Source organism: Osmerus eperlanus, chromosome 7, assembly GCF_963692335.1.
Source record: "Osmerus eperlanus chromosome 7, fOsmEpe2.1, whole genome shotgun sequence".
NCBI classification, from domain to species: Eukaryota; Metazoa; Chordata; class Actinopteri; order Osmeriformes; family Osmeridae; genus Osmerus; species Osmerus eperlanus.
In genome coordinates, this window is record NC_085024.1 from 12,301,569 (window position 1) to 12,323,174 (window position 21,606).

At 48.7% G+C, this 21,606-nt stretch overlaps 1 protein-coding gene across 1 annotated transcript; it reads left to right on the plus strand.

Annotated features, from left to right (window-relative positions):
• The first annotated feature begins 2,168 nt into the window (after window positions 1-2,168).
• gon4lb (gon-4 like b) lies at window positions 2,169-21,601 on the plus strand. Its single transcript, XM_062464912.1, has 31 exons — window positions 2,169-2,248; window positions 2,834-3,048; window positions 3,313-3,420; window positions 3,616-3,839; window positions 4,122-4,196; window positions 5,196-5,243; window positions 5,337-5,381; window positions 5,550-5,648; window positions 5,858-5,965; window positions 6,140-6,310; window positions 6,532-6,739; window positions 7,257-7,358; window positions 7,573-7,613; window positions 7,807-7,925; window positions 9,577-9,829; window positions 9,999-10,085; window positions 10,193-10,373; window positions 10,626-10,776; window positions 13,798-13,948; window positions 14,057-14,173; window positions 14,420-16,537; window positions 16,709-16,973; window positions 17,206-17,369; window positions 17,688-17,885; window positions 18,133-18,276; window positions 18,568-18,876; window positions 18,973-19,071; window positions 19,320-19,554; window positions 20,187-20,472; window positions 20,603-20,705; window positions 20,917-21,601. Exons 2-31 carry the CDS (start codon window positions 2,853-2,855, stop codon window positions 21,034-21,036), a joined length of 6,525 nt encoding a protein of 2,174 aa, XP_062320896.1. The 5' UTR covers window positions 2,169-2,248; window positions 2,834-2,852; the 3' UTR covers window positions 21,037-21,601.
• The last annotated feature ends 5 nt before the right edge of the window (window positions 21,602-21,606 follow it).

Here is a 21,606-nt window from a genome sequence, read left to right on the forward strand (position 1 = left end):
AACAACAGCCTAATACAACTTTTACGCACAGTAGAACTAGGTCCCTACATTAACAGAGCAATAAGTTATCCACGTTGATTTGCTGTAGCTTGACTTCTGTCATATTTTCATACTGTCCCGTCTTTGCTTGTTGATTTCCTTTGGACCTTGGGATCCTAGCATGTCGTGGAGAGAATGGATGATAGAAGTCCCCCGTCCGATTGTCTCACATGCTTTTAAAAAGCGGCAGATAAGCAGGTGGTCATATATTTAAGTGGGCAGGACATATGCGCCAATGAACCTCAGAAACGATCCCCTACGCACTGACGTAATGGATTGACTTAGGTTTGTTTTACGTTGCTGAATCTCTACAAAGTCATTCAAAATATGAACATGTGTTCTGTCTGAAGACACTTAACTGGATCATAGTTTTAATATCAGCAATACTTTCAAATCGATTTGAAAATAAGCCTATGAATTGAGTAGGCTAGGGTAAATAGCTAATTAATTAGCCCATAGAGTTAATATTACTAGAGGAAGCAACTTTTGTCTTCCAAGATGGCGTCCCCATTCATTTCTATGAAAAGTGCTCAGTGGCGCAGTGAGGCAAGCGAGAGCACGAAACTGGACCGCGCCATCTTTCCACTTCCGAATCTTCCGGTCTAGCTTTAAATAGTGGCTCTTTTTTCCCTAGCTCCGACACCTCGTGCACGCTTGCAACTAGCTGTACACGTCATACTTTGCGACAACCAGTCGCGAGCATAGATTTATATGGTTGCGAGCGTGTGAGCTAACGCCTGGGACACACTGGCTGCGAAGCGCCCGGACGCGCCGCGCAGCGCCACGATCGGCTACGACTGAGCAAATGCAGTTCACACCAGACGCGCATTTCTCCGCGCCGGTCACCAAGCCTTTCAGCTACTCTGAGCTTTCCTTTACGCTGACATGGTACATAAACATGGCATTGGCTATATCCCAGCATTGATCCTTATCTACGTTGTCCTTGTAAAATTGTTTCTGACATACAACAACTCCCTGTGCTTTTCAACTTCGAGAATTCATTTGATCGTTCATTTAGAAATCGACTTGGGGGTTCTCTCTCGGTAGGCTATGTCTGCGTGTGTGTTGTGTGCAACGCGTGACAACTCGTTTCTCTCAAACAAAACAACTACGGGCATGCTAGCTCAATGGATCAATCCGTTTATTTTCATTCGTTTTCATCAGGGTAAACACATGTAAAGGACGTTCGTTACCAACATTGTGTAATTATAAAGTCTACAACTTTACAAATGTTCACCGTCGTCTACAATTAATGGAGTCAAATCTTAATAACATGTTTTTTTATTCAAATATATCAACTAATATGGTGTATTTCATCATCCTGCAGCCGATTTCGCAAGCGTCTCGCGAACAAAGGCGCGTCACAGCAGATCGCAGCCGATCGCAGGCAGTGTGTCCCAGTCGTTAAGCCATTTCTTTCAGCTCCAGGTAAATCGGCTATCGGCCAATGTGAACTTTTGTGCTCGTGCCCTGTTAGTATCCGCGAGCACATTTGCAGGCAACTTTTATTGACGTAAGCAAATACATGGGGTGCTAGTTTACCCATTTCGGATTGGTTTCAAATTTAGCAAAAATCAGGAAAAATTATTCTATGAAAAAGCTAGTAGTATGAGCCAGGTTCGAGAATCGAACAAAAATTATTGGGGGAGATAGTTTTGTAAATGTTGACTGGAGTTAATAGAATAAAAACGACCGGAAGAGCCGGAAGTCTAACAAGAAATGCAATACCACCTACATCCACCGGGGCCGTTGCTTCAAGCCGAGGGGTGGGGGCTTGATTTAGCCAAGGAATTTGGGTCAATTTGGTTTGTGCCCTCAACCCATATTATTAATTGCAATTATCTGTATGGCTATCAGTGCCTATCCATGACAAGACCCATGTGAAAAACTGAAGAAGAAAAAAAATCGCTGGATCTTATCTACCAAGACAAACTGAGTAGGCTACATGATTAATTCTAATCACATTTGAAACGTATAGCTCGGACATAAAATACTTGTCCAAAGATAATATATATATTCACCTATAGGTGAATTGTTTAAAGTCAAATTTGAGTCTCTTTCCTTCTTGTAAATTTGTATTGTTCAATACAAATGTAAAAAACATGTATGGTTCGGAACTGTTGTGTAAAATCTTCGAACCCGGAGCAGCTTTACGTGTTGCACACACTGTAGGGCGCTGAGGTTTTGATGGAAACAAATGTCCGTGCTGGTAAGCGATAACTACCAATATTATGATTACGAAACTATTTGTGTTCCTTGACCTTATGTACTGGCATTTAATAACTACTGATAGTCAATATTAGCCTGCTGGTTTGCTTGGAAATGCTGTTGGTTAGCGTTAGCTGACTTGCAGGGTCCCGATTCTTAGTAGCACTAGGCTAATAGTATGCTAGATAGTTCTGACAACAACAACCACCACAGTCAGTTGGTGATGCCTCGACAGACACAATGTCAACATAACGATAGTGATTTCACTAATCAAAATGTAACATTTGGTCCCTTCATTAGTGGTACAGTGGCCGATGACAGCTGCGAGTTTTTGTAGATATCTTGGGATTGTTTTTCTTTAGCTAGCTAGGATGATGTATAACTCGCTAACGACACACTGACTCGCTAGTGAGCTGTATCAGACAGTAGCCATATCTCTCTATACACTATTAGTTGACTATCTTGCTGTACAGTGTGTTTAAGATCAGCTCTGCGTTGGAATGTCGATGTTGTTAGCCTAAAATATTGAAACCGAATTGTCTACTGTGCTCCTCATCTATCCTGTTTGCAAACTTTATTTCCTCAGGCCAGCAAGCATAATGAGCATGGTCCGGAAGCGCAAGTACAGCTCTCCGGAACCGTTGACCACGCACTCCAAAGTTCAAAATAAGAATGAGACTGTATGTGAGCTTCAGGTTTCTAACGGTGTACCACCCACCCCGAAGAAGATGACGGTCTCTGCTTTCTCTCCAACAAAGGAATCTGGGATAGGAGTTCCCGATGTGCGAATACCACAATCAAGTAGGTTCAAATTATGTATGGAGGAATTGATGGTAGAAAATAATTAGATGAAGCCAAAGTAAACGTCAAAAGAGAGTGATAGGTTGAGAGTAGCTCTATATATTCATATACTGGGCTCATATACAGTCCATAATGAGAAATGTTTTTCTGCCTGGTCAAGATAATACATATCATTTTAAAGTAGTATAAAGTTTAGCAAACCCCCTGATACTCAGTCTAGGGTTATGGATAATTGTCATTGTCATTATTTCCTCCATTTTGTAGCTACAAGTCCAATGGATGTAGAAGAGTGTCTGCAGTCCTCCAGCCCCTCACACACAGAGTCAGAGACTGAAGAGGATGATGCAGAAACGGGTCTGGTCATCACCCTGGGTGAGTTATCACATTCTGCTGCTTGTTGTTAAGCTGAATGGGCTTGCTGCGATAGATTACAAAAGCCCATCCTGAAATGTTCTTCCATTTTCAAAAGGAAGCCTGACTTGAAAGTTTGAGAGGCACCAAGTCCCAGTCGACCAACTTGGTCGGCTGGTGTCAACAAGCTTCCCCCCCCCCCCCCCTCCCTCACAGATGGAGAGGGCTGCGGCAGCCAGAAGACGAGAAGGAAGAACAAGCGAGTGTCGGACAGCAGTCAGGGGGAGGGTCAGCCCGGCTCTGGGTTTGGCCTGCAGACGTTGTCCTCCCAGGACAGCCAGAGCCAGAGCGACGACGAGTTTGGCCAGCTGGACATCGACCTGGAGAGGAAGTCGAAGCAGCACAACCTGACGTCCGTCCACATTCGGACCATCCTCCACGTGAGTGGAGCACAACTCTTCAGAACAACATAACTCAACAGAGAGCCTGCTTGTTGTGGAAACATGTTAAGGGACCGTGGAGATGTTAAGAGTTGCAGTTATTCACTAGTTATGAGCCGATTGTTTCGTTGAATGGTTTATGCTTTTCAATTTGGTAGTTTATGGGTCAAATTTTAATGTGGATGGAAATATCAGCGATTTAGACATTTCAGCACTGTAATGTTCAAAGTAAAATGAACTGAAGCCATTTGTGACCATGGACCTGTGTGCTGTACCCCTCAGGAGGTGATTACCAACAAACATGTAGTGGCCATGATGAAGGAAGCCATCAAGGAGACCCAGGACATGCCCATGTTTGTGAGTGCTAATTAGGGGTGGAACGTACACTGAAGTCACTGATCGGTTCATACCACGGTTCAGACATGTAGGCTAGTTACCACAGAACGAAGTTACGTAACTTTGTTCTGGTAACTAGCTAGTTACAGTAGTAGCCTGGCTGGAACTCCCTGGTCGTATCAACAGATTAGCAGAGACTTTGAGTAATATAATACGTTTTTACACATATCAACGTGTAAGTCTATTAAACACTTTTGTATTTTGTATACAAGTTGTATTTTGATCAATGTTGGGAGTACGTAAACCCAAGTCTGCACACTTGGCCATGAGAACTACAACATTGACTTTAGAGAACTACAATTCTACATTAATCTGTTTGATACGCCCCCGCGCGTGGTGAACTGTGGGAAGGCGAGCGATGGCAAGCGACTCGCGTCGCTGCAGTGTAAACGCACTGTTAGATGTATTTCCACTCACAAACCTTACAACTGCTGAACAACACCGACACAGTGCTTGTCTTATCCACCACTCTCTCGCCTGTACTACTTTAACTGACTGGGAAACCGAAGTTTTCCCAAACTCGCGATCTTAAAGAGGCCGGCGGGTCCTCTATCTCTTGTGGGTCGCCACCACTCGCCATATTCGACGCACCGTGAGTGCTGCTAGCTATCTCTGACTCACGGCGGCGCCAATCAGAGCTTCAGAGCTAAAGTGGGGCTACAGATTAGGTGTCCCTAAAGAACACGAGTATCTAACAGTGGTTCCGCATTACATTAATTAATTTGCACGCGACTTTTATTTATTTTTATACTGTGTATTCTCCGTGTAATTTCATGCACCGAACCGTGACGCCCGTACCGTTTCGGTTCAATACGAATACATGTACCGTTCCACCCCTAGTGCTAATGTTTCAGTTTTCATGAATTTTACTTAGGCACTTTCAAAAGTTGGTTTTAGCAATGATTTGGCCATTTGTTGCACTTAAAAATAAGGATAATATTTGTACCCTTTTCACCACAGGAACCTAAAATGACACGTTCTAGACTGAAGCAAGTGGTAGGAGAGGGGGTGAGTATTTCCTCCGATATGGTTGTATAATAAAAGATTCTGGAATCTTGAGAACATTCAATTTATGTTTTTTTTTCTGCTACCGGTTTGTAGGCCATTCCCACATGGAATATCTCACCCATCAAAAGGGTCAATGAGGTGAAACCATTATCTTTTCCCCTTCAGACACATACAAATAAAATGTATTTCAAGTGATAGATGAATTGCAAGATAGATGTTTTTTGTTCTACTCTCAAGAAAGAGTTGAATCACCCTGGAGCACTGTGCTAATATGACCCCCCCCCTATCTCTACTTCCTGGTTCCAGCCCCCACAGTTTGTGGACATCCCTCTGGAAGAGGAAGAGGACTCCTCAGATGAAGAGTACTGCCCTGACGAGGATGACGAGGACGAGATGGCTGAGGAGGTATGGAACACTCCCTCCCCAGAAGGCACCAGCCCATTTGTGTTTGAGAGTCTGAGGAATTCCCTTTTCTGGAATTGTATCCATCTTTAACACGTGTCCTCGTATTAGGTTAGCAGAAACTGTTACACAGGAAAAGAGTGTATATACATGAAGGAATCAGGTTTTTATCTCTTTCTCGAATCTCTTTATTTGGACTTGGTTCCTCACAGACGTTTCTGAGCGATGTGGACAGCACATCCTCGTCTCCGCGGTGTGCCCACCGCCCTCAGCCCAGCACCCCAGTCCAATCTTCACCCACAAACAGCAGTCCAAGACAGGTAACACTGCCAACACATGAACCTGTCCTTGTGTTTGGGGAGGGGTTACACCTCACATACATACTAAAATGTTGAATTTTGTTGACTCATTTTAGGACTCTTAACAGTAAAAAAAACAAACAAGCAAAAACCTTGAAATGAGTTAATCATCATACTCATTATCTTCGTCGACAGAAGCCCAGGTGTTCCCGGCACCTTAGGGTGGCGGCTGTTCCCATGGGGCCCCCTCCGCCCCCTCCCTCCTCCAGTGGGCCCCCCGGGGCCATGGACAGCACCTTCATGGAGAAGCTCCATGCTGTGGAGGAGGAGCTGGCCCTCAGCTCCGTCCACCCTGAGACCTACCAGGTGGGCAGGAAGTTCCCCACGACCAAGGATGCTTGGAGGCATGATCAACTGTAGTCCATCCATTTACTCTGCAATGATGCACCTGTACTGTAGTTACACAGCACAATGTCACAGATGAAGCAGAAGACAATGGGTCATATCTATATTTCCGAGCTGAATATAAGTTTGCAATCCTGTTTTTGGACCCTTTCCCCTCATTGTGTCACCGTCTCCCGTCCCAGGCGCTAGGCGGCGGCGCGGCGGGCGGTCTCGTGGCGTGCCGGACGCGCTCCAAGCGCCCGCTGCGGGACGTCCCCCTGGGCCAGCTGGAGGCGGAGCTCCGCGCCCCGGACATCACGCCGGACATGTACGACTGCGACGCTGCGATGAAGGACCGCCACTGGAGCGAGTGGCTGCAGGGCCTCATGACCTCCGACATGGAGAACGACGGTCAGGAAGGGGGGAGGGGGGGGGGAGGGGAGATCGTGTCCTAGAGGAGTGTTCGCAGAGAGGTCACATGCAGACAGATGTAGTTTGTCCGTGCTGGCGTACTTCGAGTGTTTTTAATGGCCCTGTCTGTTTGCTTGCTCATGTTTTCGTACATTCTGACCTTTCCCCCGCGTCACCCTTCTTGTTTGCTGTCTTGGGGAGGGGAGGGGGGGGGGGGCGATGACAATGGAGACCACGGAACCCCCCCCACCTGTTTTGTTCCGTGGTGAACATAATGTACTGAGAGGGCTCTCATCCTCTTAACAATCCTCTGTCTTCTCCAGCATGCCCCAACATACTATCCTGACTTATGTGATGTTTTTGGGGGGGTTACATTCTGTAGTTTTGTAACCTTCTATTATTTAAAGCGTAGGTTTTTATGGACGTAGTTGGAATGACAAAGTTGTAAATGATCCGAGTGAAACATGGGGAAAAAAGTATGACATTTCCACTCTTTCTTGCTTCTTCTCTCTCTTAGAAGACGGTGATGACGACGACGACCCAGAGTACAACTTCCTGGAGGACCTGCACGAGCCCGACCGGGAGGACTACAGGACGGACCGCGCCGTCCGCATCACCAGTGAGTGTGTGTGTGGCATGATCTACACAAAACGCCATTCCACGTAACAATTCATATACGTTCGGTCCCTACACCGACCAATACAGTCGTCCTCCAGAAAGGTTGACCAGTGTAACTGAAGCCACAGCAACACAGGCCTGGAAAACGCTCTGATGAGCCAACTGGCTGAAGAAGGACAAGAATTCATGCGGCGTCTCTTGTCTTTCTCTTTCAGAAAAGGAAGTGAACGAGCTCCTGGAGGAGCTTTTTGAAACGGTACGTCTGTGTCTTTCTCTCTCGCTTTCTCTTTTTTCTAGCTTTGTCACCTTCTCTTTCACTCTCTCTCTCTGTGTCTCTCTGTCTCTCCCACACACAGACACACGTTCTCTTTCACCCTGTCTTCGTCAATCCGAATCGGTATAGGTATTCTCCCCGTCTCTCCTGAATGTGTCTCGTTTGTCACACTCAGTTCCAGGATGAGCTGGGAGGGAACGAGGGCGAGGGGGAAGGCCACGAGGAGGACGAGGAGAGGGAGGAAGAGGCTCCGTCTCAGAGCATGCCCAAATTCAACGTCCCCCAAGCTATACGGTAAAGCCACCTTGTCCCATCTGACTTCTCCACAGTCTGTCCCTAAAAACGCACGGCCCCCATCACTTGTTAACGTGCCTTTGGTAAGCACAGTTCTCTTGACCAAAACACTAACCTTAAGTGTTTGCCCATAAACTCTCGACAGCGCTTTAGACCTTAGTTTTAATGGACGTTGATGTGCCGATAAGCGCAATTCTGCTTCTCATTTTTCTCTCAAACACACGCACACACTCTTACGCACGCACACACACGCTCACATTACCTTGTTGACTTGTGCTCGATGAGCTATGACGGCCATCTGTCACCTGTGTGTACGTGTCTTGCGTGGGCCCCTTTACACCTGCACCTTCAGGAGCTCTCCTTGCAGGTGGCCACACAACCGTCCACACTTGCTATGTGGAAATCAAGGAGTTATGTCACCTTGGTGTCACATTAGCTTCCTTTAAAAAGCGAAATAAAAATGAGATATATAGAAATATGTCATTGTTCTAAGGAAATAAATGTTTTTGAAAAACCCAATACACACCCACACACTTAAACACATATAATACACCTCCCTTCGGGACAGGGCAGCAGAGTAGTGCTGTATCTGCTTGGGTAGGGAGGTACAGAAATGCTTTGGCAATGCTTTTCCACCTACTAAGGATCAAGAGGTGGATTCATTTGCTTCTGAGCTACACTTACCATAAATATAGGAACACAATTTCACTGATTTGTCATCCATTTCACTTTGTGTTTGGTGTGCTTATCAACAGTAAAATATCGACGTGAATAAACAGCAATGTCTGGACATGTGAGAAAGAATGTTTCCCCCCCAAAAAAGTCTTATAAATGGAAGCTTTTTTTAAAACTGACAATCTGTCTCACACGTCTGTAAACGCTCGCCGTCACACTCTCCACGTCACACGTCTGGTGCCGGCGCGCTCCCTCACAGGCCGCCCGGCGCTCATGTCCCTCCGTACACCTGAGGGAGTCACACGGCTTTCTGGCACAACGCTTGTTCATCGCCGGGAACATGGCCACGTCACCGGCCACGAACGCATGTTGAACCACATTCTCTGCCCTACGCACAGCCCGCCTCGTTAACACAGATGGATGGACGGCTGGCCACGCACACACACCCACACACAGATGCTATTCTGTTATCATCCCTCCATAAATCCCCCTCGTGGAAGTGCGTGTGTGGTGTGTGCATGTTGGCGTCACAGTCCCTGCCCTGGGCTATAACGTCTGGTTCTAAATGTTAACGACCAGCGTCTGTCGTGGAGAACGTTTTTTTTCTTTCCTACCTGCTGTCTGAGAAACGGTGCTGTCAGCATGACTATCAAGGAGAGCTGGAGAGGTAGATGGAGAGGGGGAGGGAGACTGGGAGGGGGAGGGGGAGAGAGAGGGGATGGAGGGTCGTGTTATGTTGCATAATGGGCACCTAATCATTCCTTTTAATCAAGACATTATTTTACGTTGGGACAACCTTGTAAGAAATATTAGAAAGCATTTTTCTTTTGTTGGTTTTGTGTTCCTTCATTAAATAAAGGACATAATTTTTTTTTGCATCTGTTGAACTATTGCAGTGCTATGACAAAATCAAGAAGATTAAATTGTCCTTTGACACTGAACTCAATGATTCGGACCATTTTCTTTATCTTGTCAGGTTCGAGGCTCCGCTAGCTAGCATGCTCTCCGAGCGCCGCCGTGCGGTCAGGGAGCAGTACGAGGCCCTGCAGCAGCGGCGAGCGCTCCAGGACACGCCCACTCACACGCCCAGCCTCCCCAGCCACGTCTTCAACACCACCTCCAGCACCACCCCCCTGGTGCTGTTCTGCCCCCAGGCCCGCCCCCAGGCCCGCCCCGCCCTCACCCTCGACTCCGCCCAGAAAGCCCAGCTGCAGCTGCAGGTCCAACAGGTAGGCGCGGTGACTCAAGCACCTTCCCGATTTAGAATGTGAATGCACGTCATTTTCGATCCAGGGTGGGGGAGCTGCGGCGGGCCAATGAAATGAACGAGCCTCGCCTCACATCCAGAGTTGCTCACATCTGACTTTGTTGACGTTTCGAACTTCCTCCCCGATGAAGCACGTCCAGCTGCTGACTCAGCTCTTCCTGCTCTGCAGTCCAGTAGAGGCCCTGCACCACCAGGCCTGCACCACCCAACAGTACCTGGTCAGTACACACAACCGTCTCCAATCACCCACCCCCCCCCCCCGACTCAGTATACAAACTCCTTCATCCCTCGGCCTCGTCCCCCCCCCCCCCCCCGCTGTGTCCAGGAGGAGCTCCAGACGTTCGCCAGGCGGCAGGAGGGGAAGGGGGCCCCCAGTGTCTTCAGGGTGTGTAACCTGAAGGGGGCGCTCTCCCTCATCGCTGAGCAGGAGATACCGTGTCCCAAGCCCCAAGCTCCTCCCAACGCCTCCTTGCCTCCTCGAACGCACCCCAGTTCCTTCAGTAAATGTGAGTCTGTTTGTTTCTTTGCAACAATGACAAACAGGGAGTCAAAGTCCTATGTTCATATTGTATAGATGAACGGAGGCCAAGTTTCTATTTTTTTGGTTAACCTACAGAGCTCTGCCTTCATCTTCATGTCAAAAAATATGTAAAGGAGGCAGAATTAGCATCCACGTGCTAGCTTCGACCAGAGTATGTAGGCTGGACTGTATTATTAAAAGTCACTGAGAGCTCCCATGTGTGTCGTTGACCCCACAGCGCGCACCTATGCCCAGCTGCCTGCTACAACTGCCTGGCTGCTGGCCACCAGGCCTGTGTTCCTGTACCCTGAACTCCTGCCCCTCTGCAGCCTGGACCCAGCCCTGCACCGCCCTCGCACCAAGAACCACTACACACGGGGGGAGGAGAGGTGACCACAAACATACTCACCCCAGGAAGGATAAGCTTCGTTATATGACCACTTCCTAGGCCATATCACACCAACCTTCAGGTTGAGGGTTTTTGTGTTTGGATCCACGTTCAGGTTCATACAGATGACACAAAAGACTGAATTAGAATCTGGTCACACAAACGCACCATAAAACCTGGTTGGAGATATTATACATGTATATACGAGGTCTAAGGAAACTCAAAAGCTCTTTTGAATCAAATATAACTGGGTTTTTATTTAAGCTTGAAGCGAGTTACAATTGGTGTGCGGCTAAAGCAGAAGCTCCTATCATTTCACATGGGGTCATTTATATAGCATAAATAGTGTGAAACATTCCCCTCTTCCCCAATTAATTTAATTACATTACATTTACATTTATTCATTTAGCAGACGCTTTTATCCAAAGCGACTTCCAAGAGAGAGCTTTACAAAGTGCATAGGTCACTGATCATAACAACAAGATAGCCAAAAAAACATTGCGAGTAGCCAAAACATGAAGCACACATTGTGAACAACCAAAGTAAGTGCCAAAGGGAAGAACCATAAGAGCATGTAGTTAAACAAGTTACAATTAAACAACATGAACTGCTATAAGTGCAAGTGTACCTGTGGAAAAAGCAAGCAACAATAATAAAAACAATATATCACAGCGAGTACAAAAATTCAGTTACCACTAACCACAAGAGAAACAAGTCTCTAAGCAAGAGTCATTGTGATCCTTGAGGAAACTAACATCGGGTCAAGCGAACCATTCCTAAGTACCGTTGTACTCCCGGAACAAGTGCGTCTTGAGCCTTTTCTTGAAGGTGGAGAGACAGTCAGTGTCTCTGATGGAGGTGGGGAGTTGATTCCACCACTGGGGGGCCAGACAGGAGAAGAACTTGTGTTGGGACCGGGCGGTCTTGAGCGGTGGGACCACCAGGCGGTTGTCTGAAGAAGACTGTAGGTGACGGGTGGGGGTGTAAGGCTGCAGGAGAGACTTGATGTAGACGGGTGCAGTCCCGTTCACTGCTCGGAAGGTCAATACCAGGGTCTTGAATCTGATACGGGCCATGATAGGTAGCCAGTGGAGAGAGATGAGGAGCGGGGTAACATGGGAGCGTCTGGGTAGATTGTAGACCAGGCGGGCCGCTGCATTCTGAATCCTCTGAAGAGGGTGGGTTGCACATGCTGGGAGACCAGCGAGCAGCGAGTTGCAATAGTCCAACTTGGAGAGGACAAGTGCTTGGACTAGCAGCTGGGTGGAGTGCTCAGACAGGTATCTCCTTATCTTCCGGATGTTGTAGAGGGTGAATCTACACGACCGGGAGACCGCAGCAATGTGGGCCGTGAGGGAGAGCTCGTCGTCCATGGTAACCCCAAGGTTCCTGGCAGAGGATGAAGGGGTCACCGTCGAAGATCCCAGGGTGATTGAGAGATCGTGGGAGATGGAGGGTTTAGCCGGGATGATGAGAAGTTCTGTTTTGGCGAGGTTCAGCTGGAGGTGGTGCTCGGTCATCCAGGCGGAGATGTCTGTGAGGCAGGCCTCCATCCTAGCTGAGATCCCCGGATCGGTCGGGGGGAACGACAGGTACAGCTGCGTGTCGTCAGCGTAGCAGTGGTAGGAGAAGCCATGGGAGGTGATGATTGGTCCAAGTGAGGTGGTGTACAGAGAGAAGAGGAGGGGTCCAAGGACGGAGCCCTGTGGGACACCAGTGGAGAGCTGGCGAGGTCCTGACAGTTTGCCTCCCCAGGAAACCTGGTAGGATCTTCCCGACAGGTAGGATGAGATCCACTGGAGTGCAGTGCCAGTGATGCCCATCTCAGAAAGTCTGGCAAGCAGGATCTGGTGGTTAACCGTATCAAACGCTGCAGAAAGGTCCAGCAGAATGATGACGGATGACCTGGAAGCCGCTCTGGCAGACTGGAGGGCAGTGGTGACTGAAAGGAGGGCAGTCTCTGTGGAGTGGCCAGTCTTGAAGCCCGATTGGTTGGGGTCAAGCAGGTTGTTCTGAGAGAGAGAGTTAGACAGTTGGTTAGATACAGCACGTTCAATTGTTTTTGAAAGGAAGGGTAACAGTGATACCGGTCTGTAGTTCTGGAGGACGGCAGGGTTAAGGAAGGGTTTTTTGAGTAGAGGGGTAACTCTAGCCTGTTTGAAGGCAGAGGGGAAGGTGCCAGAGGTAAGAGAGGAGTTTAGGACATGGAGAATAAAAGTTATGATGGAGGGGGAGATGGTTTGAAAGAGAGGGGAGGGGATAGGATCAAGGGGACAGGAGGTGGGGCGATGAGAGAGAATGAGGTCAGAGATCTCTGCCTCAGACAGGGGAGAAAAAGAGTTTAGACATTTAGTTGGGTCAGTCATGGAGGGTGATTTCAATAGCTGATCTTAACCTTCCTATAATTTTTCCTACTCTGATGCACAAATCTATTCCGGGACTACCTCTCCTCAAGTGACCTTTCCATGCTTAGATTCTATGGGTCTCTAGTTCCTTAATTGGAGGTATTATTCAGACTTTATTCCTCCTCCCTGACAGAGAGCGAAAGGGAAAACCTGCCTATTCGTGGGAAAATATATCCTAATAATACAACAAGACTGTTGTTTAAAGGAAACCGTTTTACACTTGTCAAATAAAAAATGATGGCATTAATTAGAACTAATCAATAAATTTTCGCTACCACAATGTTGAAGGTAAATCAGGTGCCATCAACTCGACCTGTGTAAGAAGGTTATGTGAACACTTACTAGAAGATAATCAATCTCATCAATTCTTCATCAGTACCGCAATATGTGCCTTCTGTTCCAAGAAACGAATGCACTCTACATGTCTGTTTCTCATTTTGAAATCACTCACCTCTGAGCTGAAACAACCTCTCCCCTAGTACACCGCAGGCTAATCGTTTGATGACTCACACAACCCGGTATCATCGTCAAAGTGAGCCACGTCGGCGTTTAACTGTCGGACGAATTTCGGATGAAACATGAATTGAACTCAAGGACCAAACCGGTTGTCTCCCCAGTCTCATAGTCCTGGGCCTGGAGCACTTCAAAGACACGCAGATGCCCCACTATCTGATGTGCCAGTACCTGATCCGCAAACACAGCCACAGCCACCTTCGAACCCACATCAAGGAGATGCTCAGCCCCAAAGCTCCTCACAACATCTTCAAGGTGGGGCCCCTCATCAACACCATCACCAGGAGTCACCTGGGGAACCATTACGTTCAGTGATAATAACAGCCATACTATTTGTGTATCTCTCTCTCGCTGTCTGTGTAGCTGTACTATGAGAACCACGTCCTCCCTGCCATGCCCCTGGCATGTGGCAGGGTCATGCCTGGAGAGGAGCGCCCCCCTGTGGAGAGAGGAGAGTCCATCATGCCAAACTGGCTGAAGGTATGAACTTCACCATCACTCAGGACAGAAATTACACAGAAAAGTGAAAAGTCAACAAGAACAAGACTGATATTCATGTATTAGTACATAACTAGTAGGCTGGTTAATGACATCCAATTTGTATAGCCCTTTTTCAAGAAATGTCACAGAGGGCTTCACATGCACCCATACTTCAGTAGATAACTTAAACTCCAAAAGCTGAGGTATAACTGACAACTGACACTTGTTTGTATAAATTCTCTGCAGAAAAGTCTACCTGTCATACACAAGGCAGTAATGGCATATAACAAAGCAAACAGGCAAGACTCGGATGAAGAATCACCAGTGCGTTCCTATACCTTCCCCAGAGGAACACAGTACCCCCCTTCTCTGCCCCGAAACGTCCGGCTACGTCTACATCCCCATATGAATGACCGAGTCTGCCACCCGCCCATCGCCCCCAAACCTCGCCCAATTCACGGTTTCACCCCCACGGGCTCTCTAGCACCGCTAGCCAAAGCACCACTAGCCAAAGCACCGCTGGCCAAAGCACCCACAGAGGCACCCAGCTTTTTGTCCCACATCCCAGGACCTATTCCCTCACACGGTGTCATCCTATTGGCTAATGCCCCGAGCACTCCATTCCAAGGGATCTTGCCATTGGTTACTCCTGCTCATGGGGAAGTGGCATCGGGTCTCATGCAGATCAAGCCAGCCACCCCCACGGGATCCCACCTTATAGGCCAGGGGGTGATATCAACGTGCGTGATGTCCACTCCCACAGAAACAGCCTGCCAACAGATGCAGCAACGTAAACTGTTACCCATCCATCCTGCCCCTCTAAAGGAGAACCCCACCGTGTCCTTCTCCACGGACCCTCAAACAGGCCCTTGGCTCCCTTGGCGTATTCGACGCCCCCCCACTTCCAACCACAGAGCTAAAGCCAGAGAAGCAGCTCTGGCCCGCCAACGAACACCCGCCAGGCCCATCCTACCAGCCCCCCCCAGCCCGGACCTCGACCTAAGCTGCACATCCACCCTGCCAGATTATGGACTTCAGTCGGCTCCTTTGTTCCTCTCCCACGCGCCCTCGCCACCCCTCCTCCCCTCTCAGTTGACCACAAGTCCCATCAACCCTAGCCTGAGCAATCAGAACTGCAGCTGGAGGCAGCCAGTAGAGAGGTCAGAGGTCAGAGGCGTGGTCGAGCCTTCGTCCGCAAACTCCCAACCGCACGGCAGCCAAACAAACAGCCTCTCGCTTCACGGTAACACCATTGTCCCAGACCCCTCAGCACAGGGGGCCTCGACGGAAAGGAACTCCGACTATGTCCTGCTCCAGATGACCTCTAACGGCTCCACCCAGACCTTCTGGGTACCTCAATACTGCCTCACCCTCAACACCACTCACAATGACTTCCAGCAGTTAGGCAGCGAGCCCGGCCTTTCGCCTGCCCCGCAACAGCAGCTAGCCCCCCTGACGTCAGGTCTACCCTCCGGCCTCGCGTCACCAGCTAGTGCCGCGACCCAGCAGGAGGCTCCCCTGGACTGTGACCTGCCCAACGCCACGGCAGGACAGAGCCTGGAGGAACAGCTGTACCAGCTGGTGGAGGGGTTAAAAGATGGGGCGATTGAGGAAGAGAAAGAAGGAGAGGAGGAGGGAGAGGAGGAGGAGGAGGAGGAGGAGAGGGGCGGTTGGGGGAATCTGGAGGGTCCCCTCCTCACCCTGTCGGCATCGTCCGGGAGCCCCTGCTCCAGCCTGGACAGCCGAGCCGACGCCCTGGAGAGGATGATGGCGGACGGGATGGAGGGAGGGCGGGATGAGATGGAGGAGGAGGAGAAGGGTTACAGTTTGGCAGAGGAGGAGAGGATGGAGCTGGGATTGGAGAGGGGCTCGGGAATGTCCGAGGTCCCCCCGCACGCCCCACCAGAGGAGGATCTGAACAGAGAAGAGCAGGAGAAGAGAGCTGGAAAAGGGGGACACCACACCACGCCAGACATGACCAGGGCGGGTAGAGAGACACCGGGAGGAAGTGGAGGCGAAGGGGAGAGGAATGAAGGAGAAGAGGAGGGGGAGGAGGAGGGGGAGGGAGGCGAAGGGGAAGGCAGCGGGGGAGGAGGGGATGACGGGAACGGAGGGAGGGGGGAGGGAGACGGAGAGCAGAGGGGGGAGGGAGAGGGCGGAAGCCGGGGAGAGGGGGAGGAAGAGGGGGAGGGTGCGGCGAGCGGAGGAGAGAAGGACGAGGAGAAGGACGGGGACGGGGACCCGGAGAGGCAAGGCGACGAGGAGGAGGAAGAGGACTTTGATGACCTCACACAGGACGAGGATGAAGAGGAAGTGATGTCATCTGCCTCCGAGGAATCGGTCCTCTCCGTTCCGGAGTTGCAGGTACATGAGTCCTATCAATATCAACCCCCCCCCTATTTTTACTGAAAATAATACATTATAAGCATGTGTGTAGTAAATTGCATTGATACCAATACAGTGAACTGGTGGTGGAAAATGTTCCCTTGAGCTTTGTTAACTACTTTACCGTCCCCAATCTCTGGAATCCCACAGGAGACCATGAAGAAGCTGACGTGGCTCGCGTCAGAAGGCCGGCTGTGTGGAGAAGGCGACTCCGAGGAGGACGCCTCGCCAAACTCCCCTGTTTCTCAGAACTCCCAGGAGGAGAACTCGGACGAGGAAGAGGAGGGGCCGGGGGCCAAGGGGGAGGGCCTGGAGCCCGGGGAGGGCGGGGTCAGTAAGGCGGCGGGCGACGAAGACGCCCCCCAAGGAGAAGACGCCCCCAGGGCCGGCGGCAAAGCTGCCGGACGAGGCCGAGGTCAGTCAGGAGATACTGGACCAAGCTCACACAGATCATTCATGTGAAGAAATCGTTGACATTTTATTTTGACGAATAAAGGAAGTTTAAAGTTGATAGCATTAAACATCAAGCGGAAGTCTTAACACAAAGAATCGTGGTACCCAACAGCTTAATGTCCTGTTGAATCGTCCATTCACACCCAAAATGCAGGCGTCTCCATCTGTCTCAGTTTGGACGATGTGTTCCACAGGAAGGGGCCGACCTCCACCCCGCGGCCTTAGGCGTGCCAGGCGGCAGGAGCGCGACAGCAAGGACGCGTCCAAGCTGCTGCTGCTGTATGACGACCACATCCTGGACAACGACCCCCTGAGGGAGAGCAAGGACAACGCCTTCGCCCAGGCCTACCTCAACAGGGTGAGCAGGAGCTAACAGGCTCGCTTAGTCAGGCTGTCTTGTCTGTGGGGGCCACTGTAAAGCCTTTTATATCAGATATTACACTGTGATATATTTGCGTTCATGACAAATATTAGCTATCATTTTACATGATGGGATATGGTATATTTGCGTTCATGGCTAATATTAGCTCAAGTATCATCTTACATGATAGGATTTGATATATTAGCTCCATGGCTAATATTAGCTATCATATTATCTTGCATGATAGGAGATTAAGTTTTTGCTTTTATGGACTTCAGTTCTCCCCCCTATGCATCCTCCCCACCCTGTCTTCAGGTGAGGGAGACTCTCCAGGACGTCCCGGGGAAGGTGGAGGAGTTTCTGGGGCTGCTGTACGAGTTTGAGCAGGGCGGCGAGGGGCGCAGTGTGGTCGACCTGTTTACACAGCTGCGTGGCGTCCTGGCCGACCGGACGGAACTCCTGCGGGACTTTGCAGCCTTCCTCCTCCCCGACCAGGCGCTGGAGTGTGGCCTGGTAGGGTCCATGTCCTCCTGGTTGTCTTTCTCAAGCAGCCCAGTGGCTTTCATGGCTCGAGTCTGTAGCATATTCAGGCAATGCCTGCTTGGTTTCCTTTTATAGGTTCTTTTTGTTGCAATGAGGCCTGACGTTGTGCCCTTCTCTATACATTTGTCAACATGTCCACTTTCCGTTTTATCCCTTTTATTTATTCTGCTCCTTCCTTTCCTCACGGACCCTCGTATCTCCCCCCCCCCCGATCTAGTTCGAGGAGCAGCAGGCGTTTGAGCGAAGCCGGCGGTTCCTGCGCCAGCTGGAGATCAGTTTTGGGGAGAACCCGTCTCACTACCAGAAGATAGTGAAGGCTCTGCAGGGAGGCCCTAGCCTCAGGCCCGCCAGCATAGAGGAGGTACGCTACTCACAGCCTCCCCATGGTCTGAGCCCAGAAAAACGCTTTTGCTGGGTGGTTCATTTCAAATTTGCTGCAGTGAATTTTGATCTCATAAAGCGTGTAGTGCTCTGTGTAAATATTTTATGCGAACCTCCAGATTGAGTTGTAAATAAGTGTGCAAACAGTTTTCGTTTTCAATGTCGATGTTCTCTGTTTATTGTCATTTCCTTATTTCTTAACAACGGCATCACTGTATTTCTGTTATCTTAAGACGGCCTTCTCTCTTTGTGGCCTCTGTCTTTCCAACAGCTGAAAGCGCTGATGTCGTCGCTACTGAAGGGTCACACCCACCTGCAGGGGGAGTTTGGGGTGTTCTTTGATGAGCTCCGCCCTCCCCCAGCCCGCCCCGGGCAGTTTGAGGAGGCCTGTTGGCCGGAGGAGGGTGGGGTGGGTGTGGAAGGCAGTGAGGGGGCCGGCTTGGTGTCTGGGGGAGGGGCCAGCAGCGGGTTTGAGGAAGTTACCCTTCCTGATCTGGAGGAAGAGGAGGAGGGGCAGAAGATTCCCCTCATATCCGCGCGAAGCCGGAGAAGGAAGATGGGCTCCATTGGCAACTATAAGGTTTGGATGAAAATCCTTTTTTTTTAACTTTCGTTTCTAATTGACACCAAATGATTTTACTTTATAATTCAGATTGGTCGGTTGTTGCCTACACAGGAGTGTGATTGGCCAGAAAAGGATTGCTCCTGCCTCTGTCACGATGCAAAGCTTCGTCGACACAAAAGGAAAGGGTGTTCTCGTTGCCACATCAACAAGGTAATCTAACAGCCTTTTGTGGCTGTTGTTTTACACTGCCAAACGGAATTAGGAATTCCTAGGAAAAGCTATTTAAATATTTTAAAGGTGGTTTGCAATAGTAATATGGTATATTGTGACAATGAAACAAATGTATATTATAAAAAAGTGAGAGTGAAGGAAATTCTCATTTAGTATTCGGTATATTACATATAATAAGAAATTGACAATTGTGTAATTAAAGAATGACACACTGCTGACCTTCCTAGGCCCCAGATGGTGTTTCCAGGGCGATAAAGAGTCTTGACCCCTTGTACCCCGCGTCAACCAGCCCCACGGCTGAATTACCTACCGATGGAGGTGGAGAAGAAAGGGAGGAGGAAAAGGAGGATGAGAAGGAGGAAGAGCCAGAGGAGGAGAAAGAGGAGGAGGCAGAAGAGGAGAAGGAAGTGGATTCTGAAGTCAAAGATGAAATTGACAGTGGGGCAAACAGTCCACTGCCTGGTATGTGCAAATGACAGTTAGGGCCACAAATATTTGGACGCTGACACAAGATTTGTTATTTGGGCTGTTTACCCAAACATATTCCAAGTTACAGTTAAATAATGAACATGGGTTTAAAGTGCAGTCTTTCAGCTTCAATGCGAGGGTATTTGCATCTAAATTGGAGGGAGGGTTTAGGAATTACAGCTTTATAATATGTAGCCCCCTTCTTTTCAATGAACCAAAAGTAATCTGACAATTGACTCAAAAGCAGTTTCATTGACAGGTGTGGGCTATTTTTTGTCTTCATCAATTAAGCAGGTAAAAGGTCTGGAGTTGATTCCAAGTGTGGCATTTGCATTTGGAAGCTGTTGCTGTGAACCCACAACATACAGTCGAATGAGCTCTCAATGCAAGGGAAACAGGCCATCATTAGGCTGTAATAAATAGAGAGATTGCAGGAACATTAGGAATGGATCCCTTCCATTGTGAAGAAAAACCCTTTCATAACATCCAGCCAAGTGAAGAACCTCCATAGATGCCTCTGCCATCTCGGTTCTTTCATTTGAAATCCATTGTTGTGGCGTACAGAGCCAAAATTGTGAAAATTGGGATAATTAACCTGCATTCAAATAAGTTGCTCTCTCTCTCAGCACAAGGACTGGACTGCTGGGAGGGCACTGAGGAAGGCAGTCTTCCTCTCACGGAAGAGAGGGAGGAGGAGGACGAGGAAATGGAGGAGGAGGTGGAAGAGGTGGAGGAGTGGAAAGACGGGAAGGGAGAAACCAGTCCTTCAAAGAAGAGCAGGGTGGAAAGGTCTCCATCAGGAGTGATGGAGACCCCCCCTCAGCCTCGCCCCAGCCCCCCCTCTGACCCCCCCGTGTGTGCCAAAAACATCTCCCTAACTGCAAGTGGAGAAAAGGTTATCCTTTGGACAAGGTGAGCGAGATCATTCTTTACTTCCAATGCTTCTTGTGTTCTTATTTGTAGTTTTTACAATTGATTCTATATTAATACAAATATATAAAATGTTATTGAGTTAAAAATGCATCTCGGTCTTGGCCCATAGGCAGGCGGACCGCGTCATTCTAACAACCTGCCAGCTGCAAGGAGCCAACCAGAGTACCTTTCAAGCAATCTCTACACAGCTGGGCAATAAGACACCTAATGAAGTAAATGGCTGCTTTAACTGGATTTTGCAAAATGCCATAAACAAAAGTCTAAAAGTTGGTCAGCATTTGTGTTTCAGAGGTTTATGCCTCAATTTGGGCAAGTTATTAGACCTTAAGTCTATTTAGAATATCATATCAAATGTATTCAGACTAGTTTAGGTTTCTGATGCATACTGGTCCTTGTTTGTCCCTTTCCTACCGGGTTCTGCAGGTGTCGCGGCGTTTCAGGGACCTCATGCACCTGTTCCATACTGCCGCTCGCCAGGTCAACTCCAAGGATGAGGCTGTTGCTACGGAACAACAGGCTGCCACTGATGAGGAGCTGGAGTGAACTGGAATGGACCAGTTCTGAACTGCACAGAGACGTCTGATTTGAACACACCTGAAACGAATTACTACATGCCTCTCAAGAACAGCTTTGTTAAGGAGGGATGCAGTATTTTGTCTACGTTTATTTCATAGGTTTTTCACGTCAAGATTCTTGTGATGTCTGGACATTCACAATATTTGGACCGTATGGTCATTTCTGGCATATATTATATATATGTTGATGTGTATATATATGTATGTTACAAAGTTAAAGTAAAACCAGCGATGCAATGGGCAGCTTCTATGTTTGACAGTGGTCAGGCATAAAGGAACTCTTAAGTTATGATGACGTTGAATTGCATCAGCAGAATAGTATGTGTTTCAATGAGTTGTTGTCAAATGTTTATTAAAAAAATGCAGTGGTCGCCCTTTTTTTGAGCCTTGGTTGTACAGTTGTGTGGCACAGTTCTGAGATGCGGTTTTATTTTATACAATATTGATGTGTGCCTCATCATTTGGCTTGCAAGTATTCAATCATCTGTGATGGATGAATGGTGGTAGTTTTATTAATAAAAATTGTACATGCACAAAT

Coding starts and splice junctions, on each gene's coding strand:
- gon4lb (XM_062464912.1), top strand. CDS start 2,853: ATGGTCCGGAAGCGCAAGTACAGCTCTCCGGAACCGTTGACCACGCAC. Junction 3,421..3,615: donor GGGTCTGGTCATCACCCTGG/GTGAGTTATCAC, acceptor CCTCCCTCACAG/ATGGAGAGGGCTGCGGCAGC. Junction 9,830..9,998: donor TGCAGCTGCAGGTCCAACAG/GTAGGCGCGGTG, acceptor TCCCCGATGAAG/CACGTCCAGCTGCTGACTCA.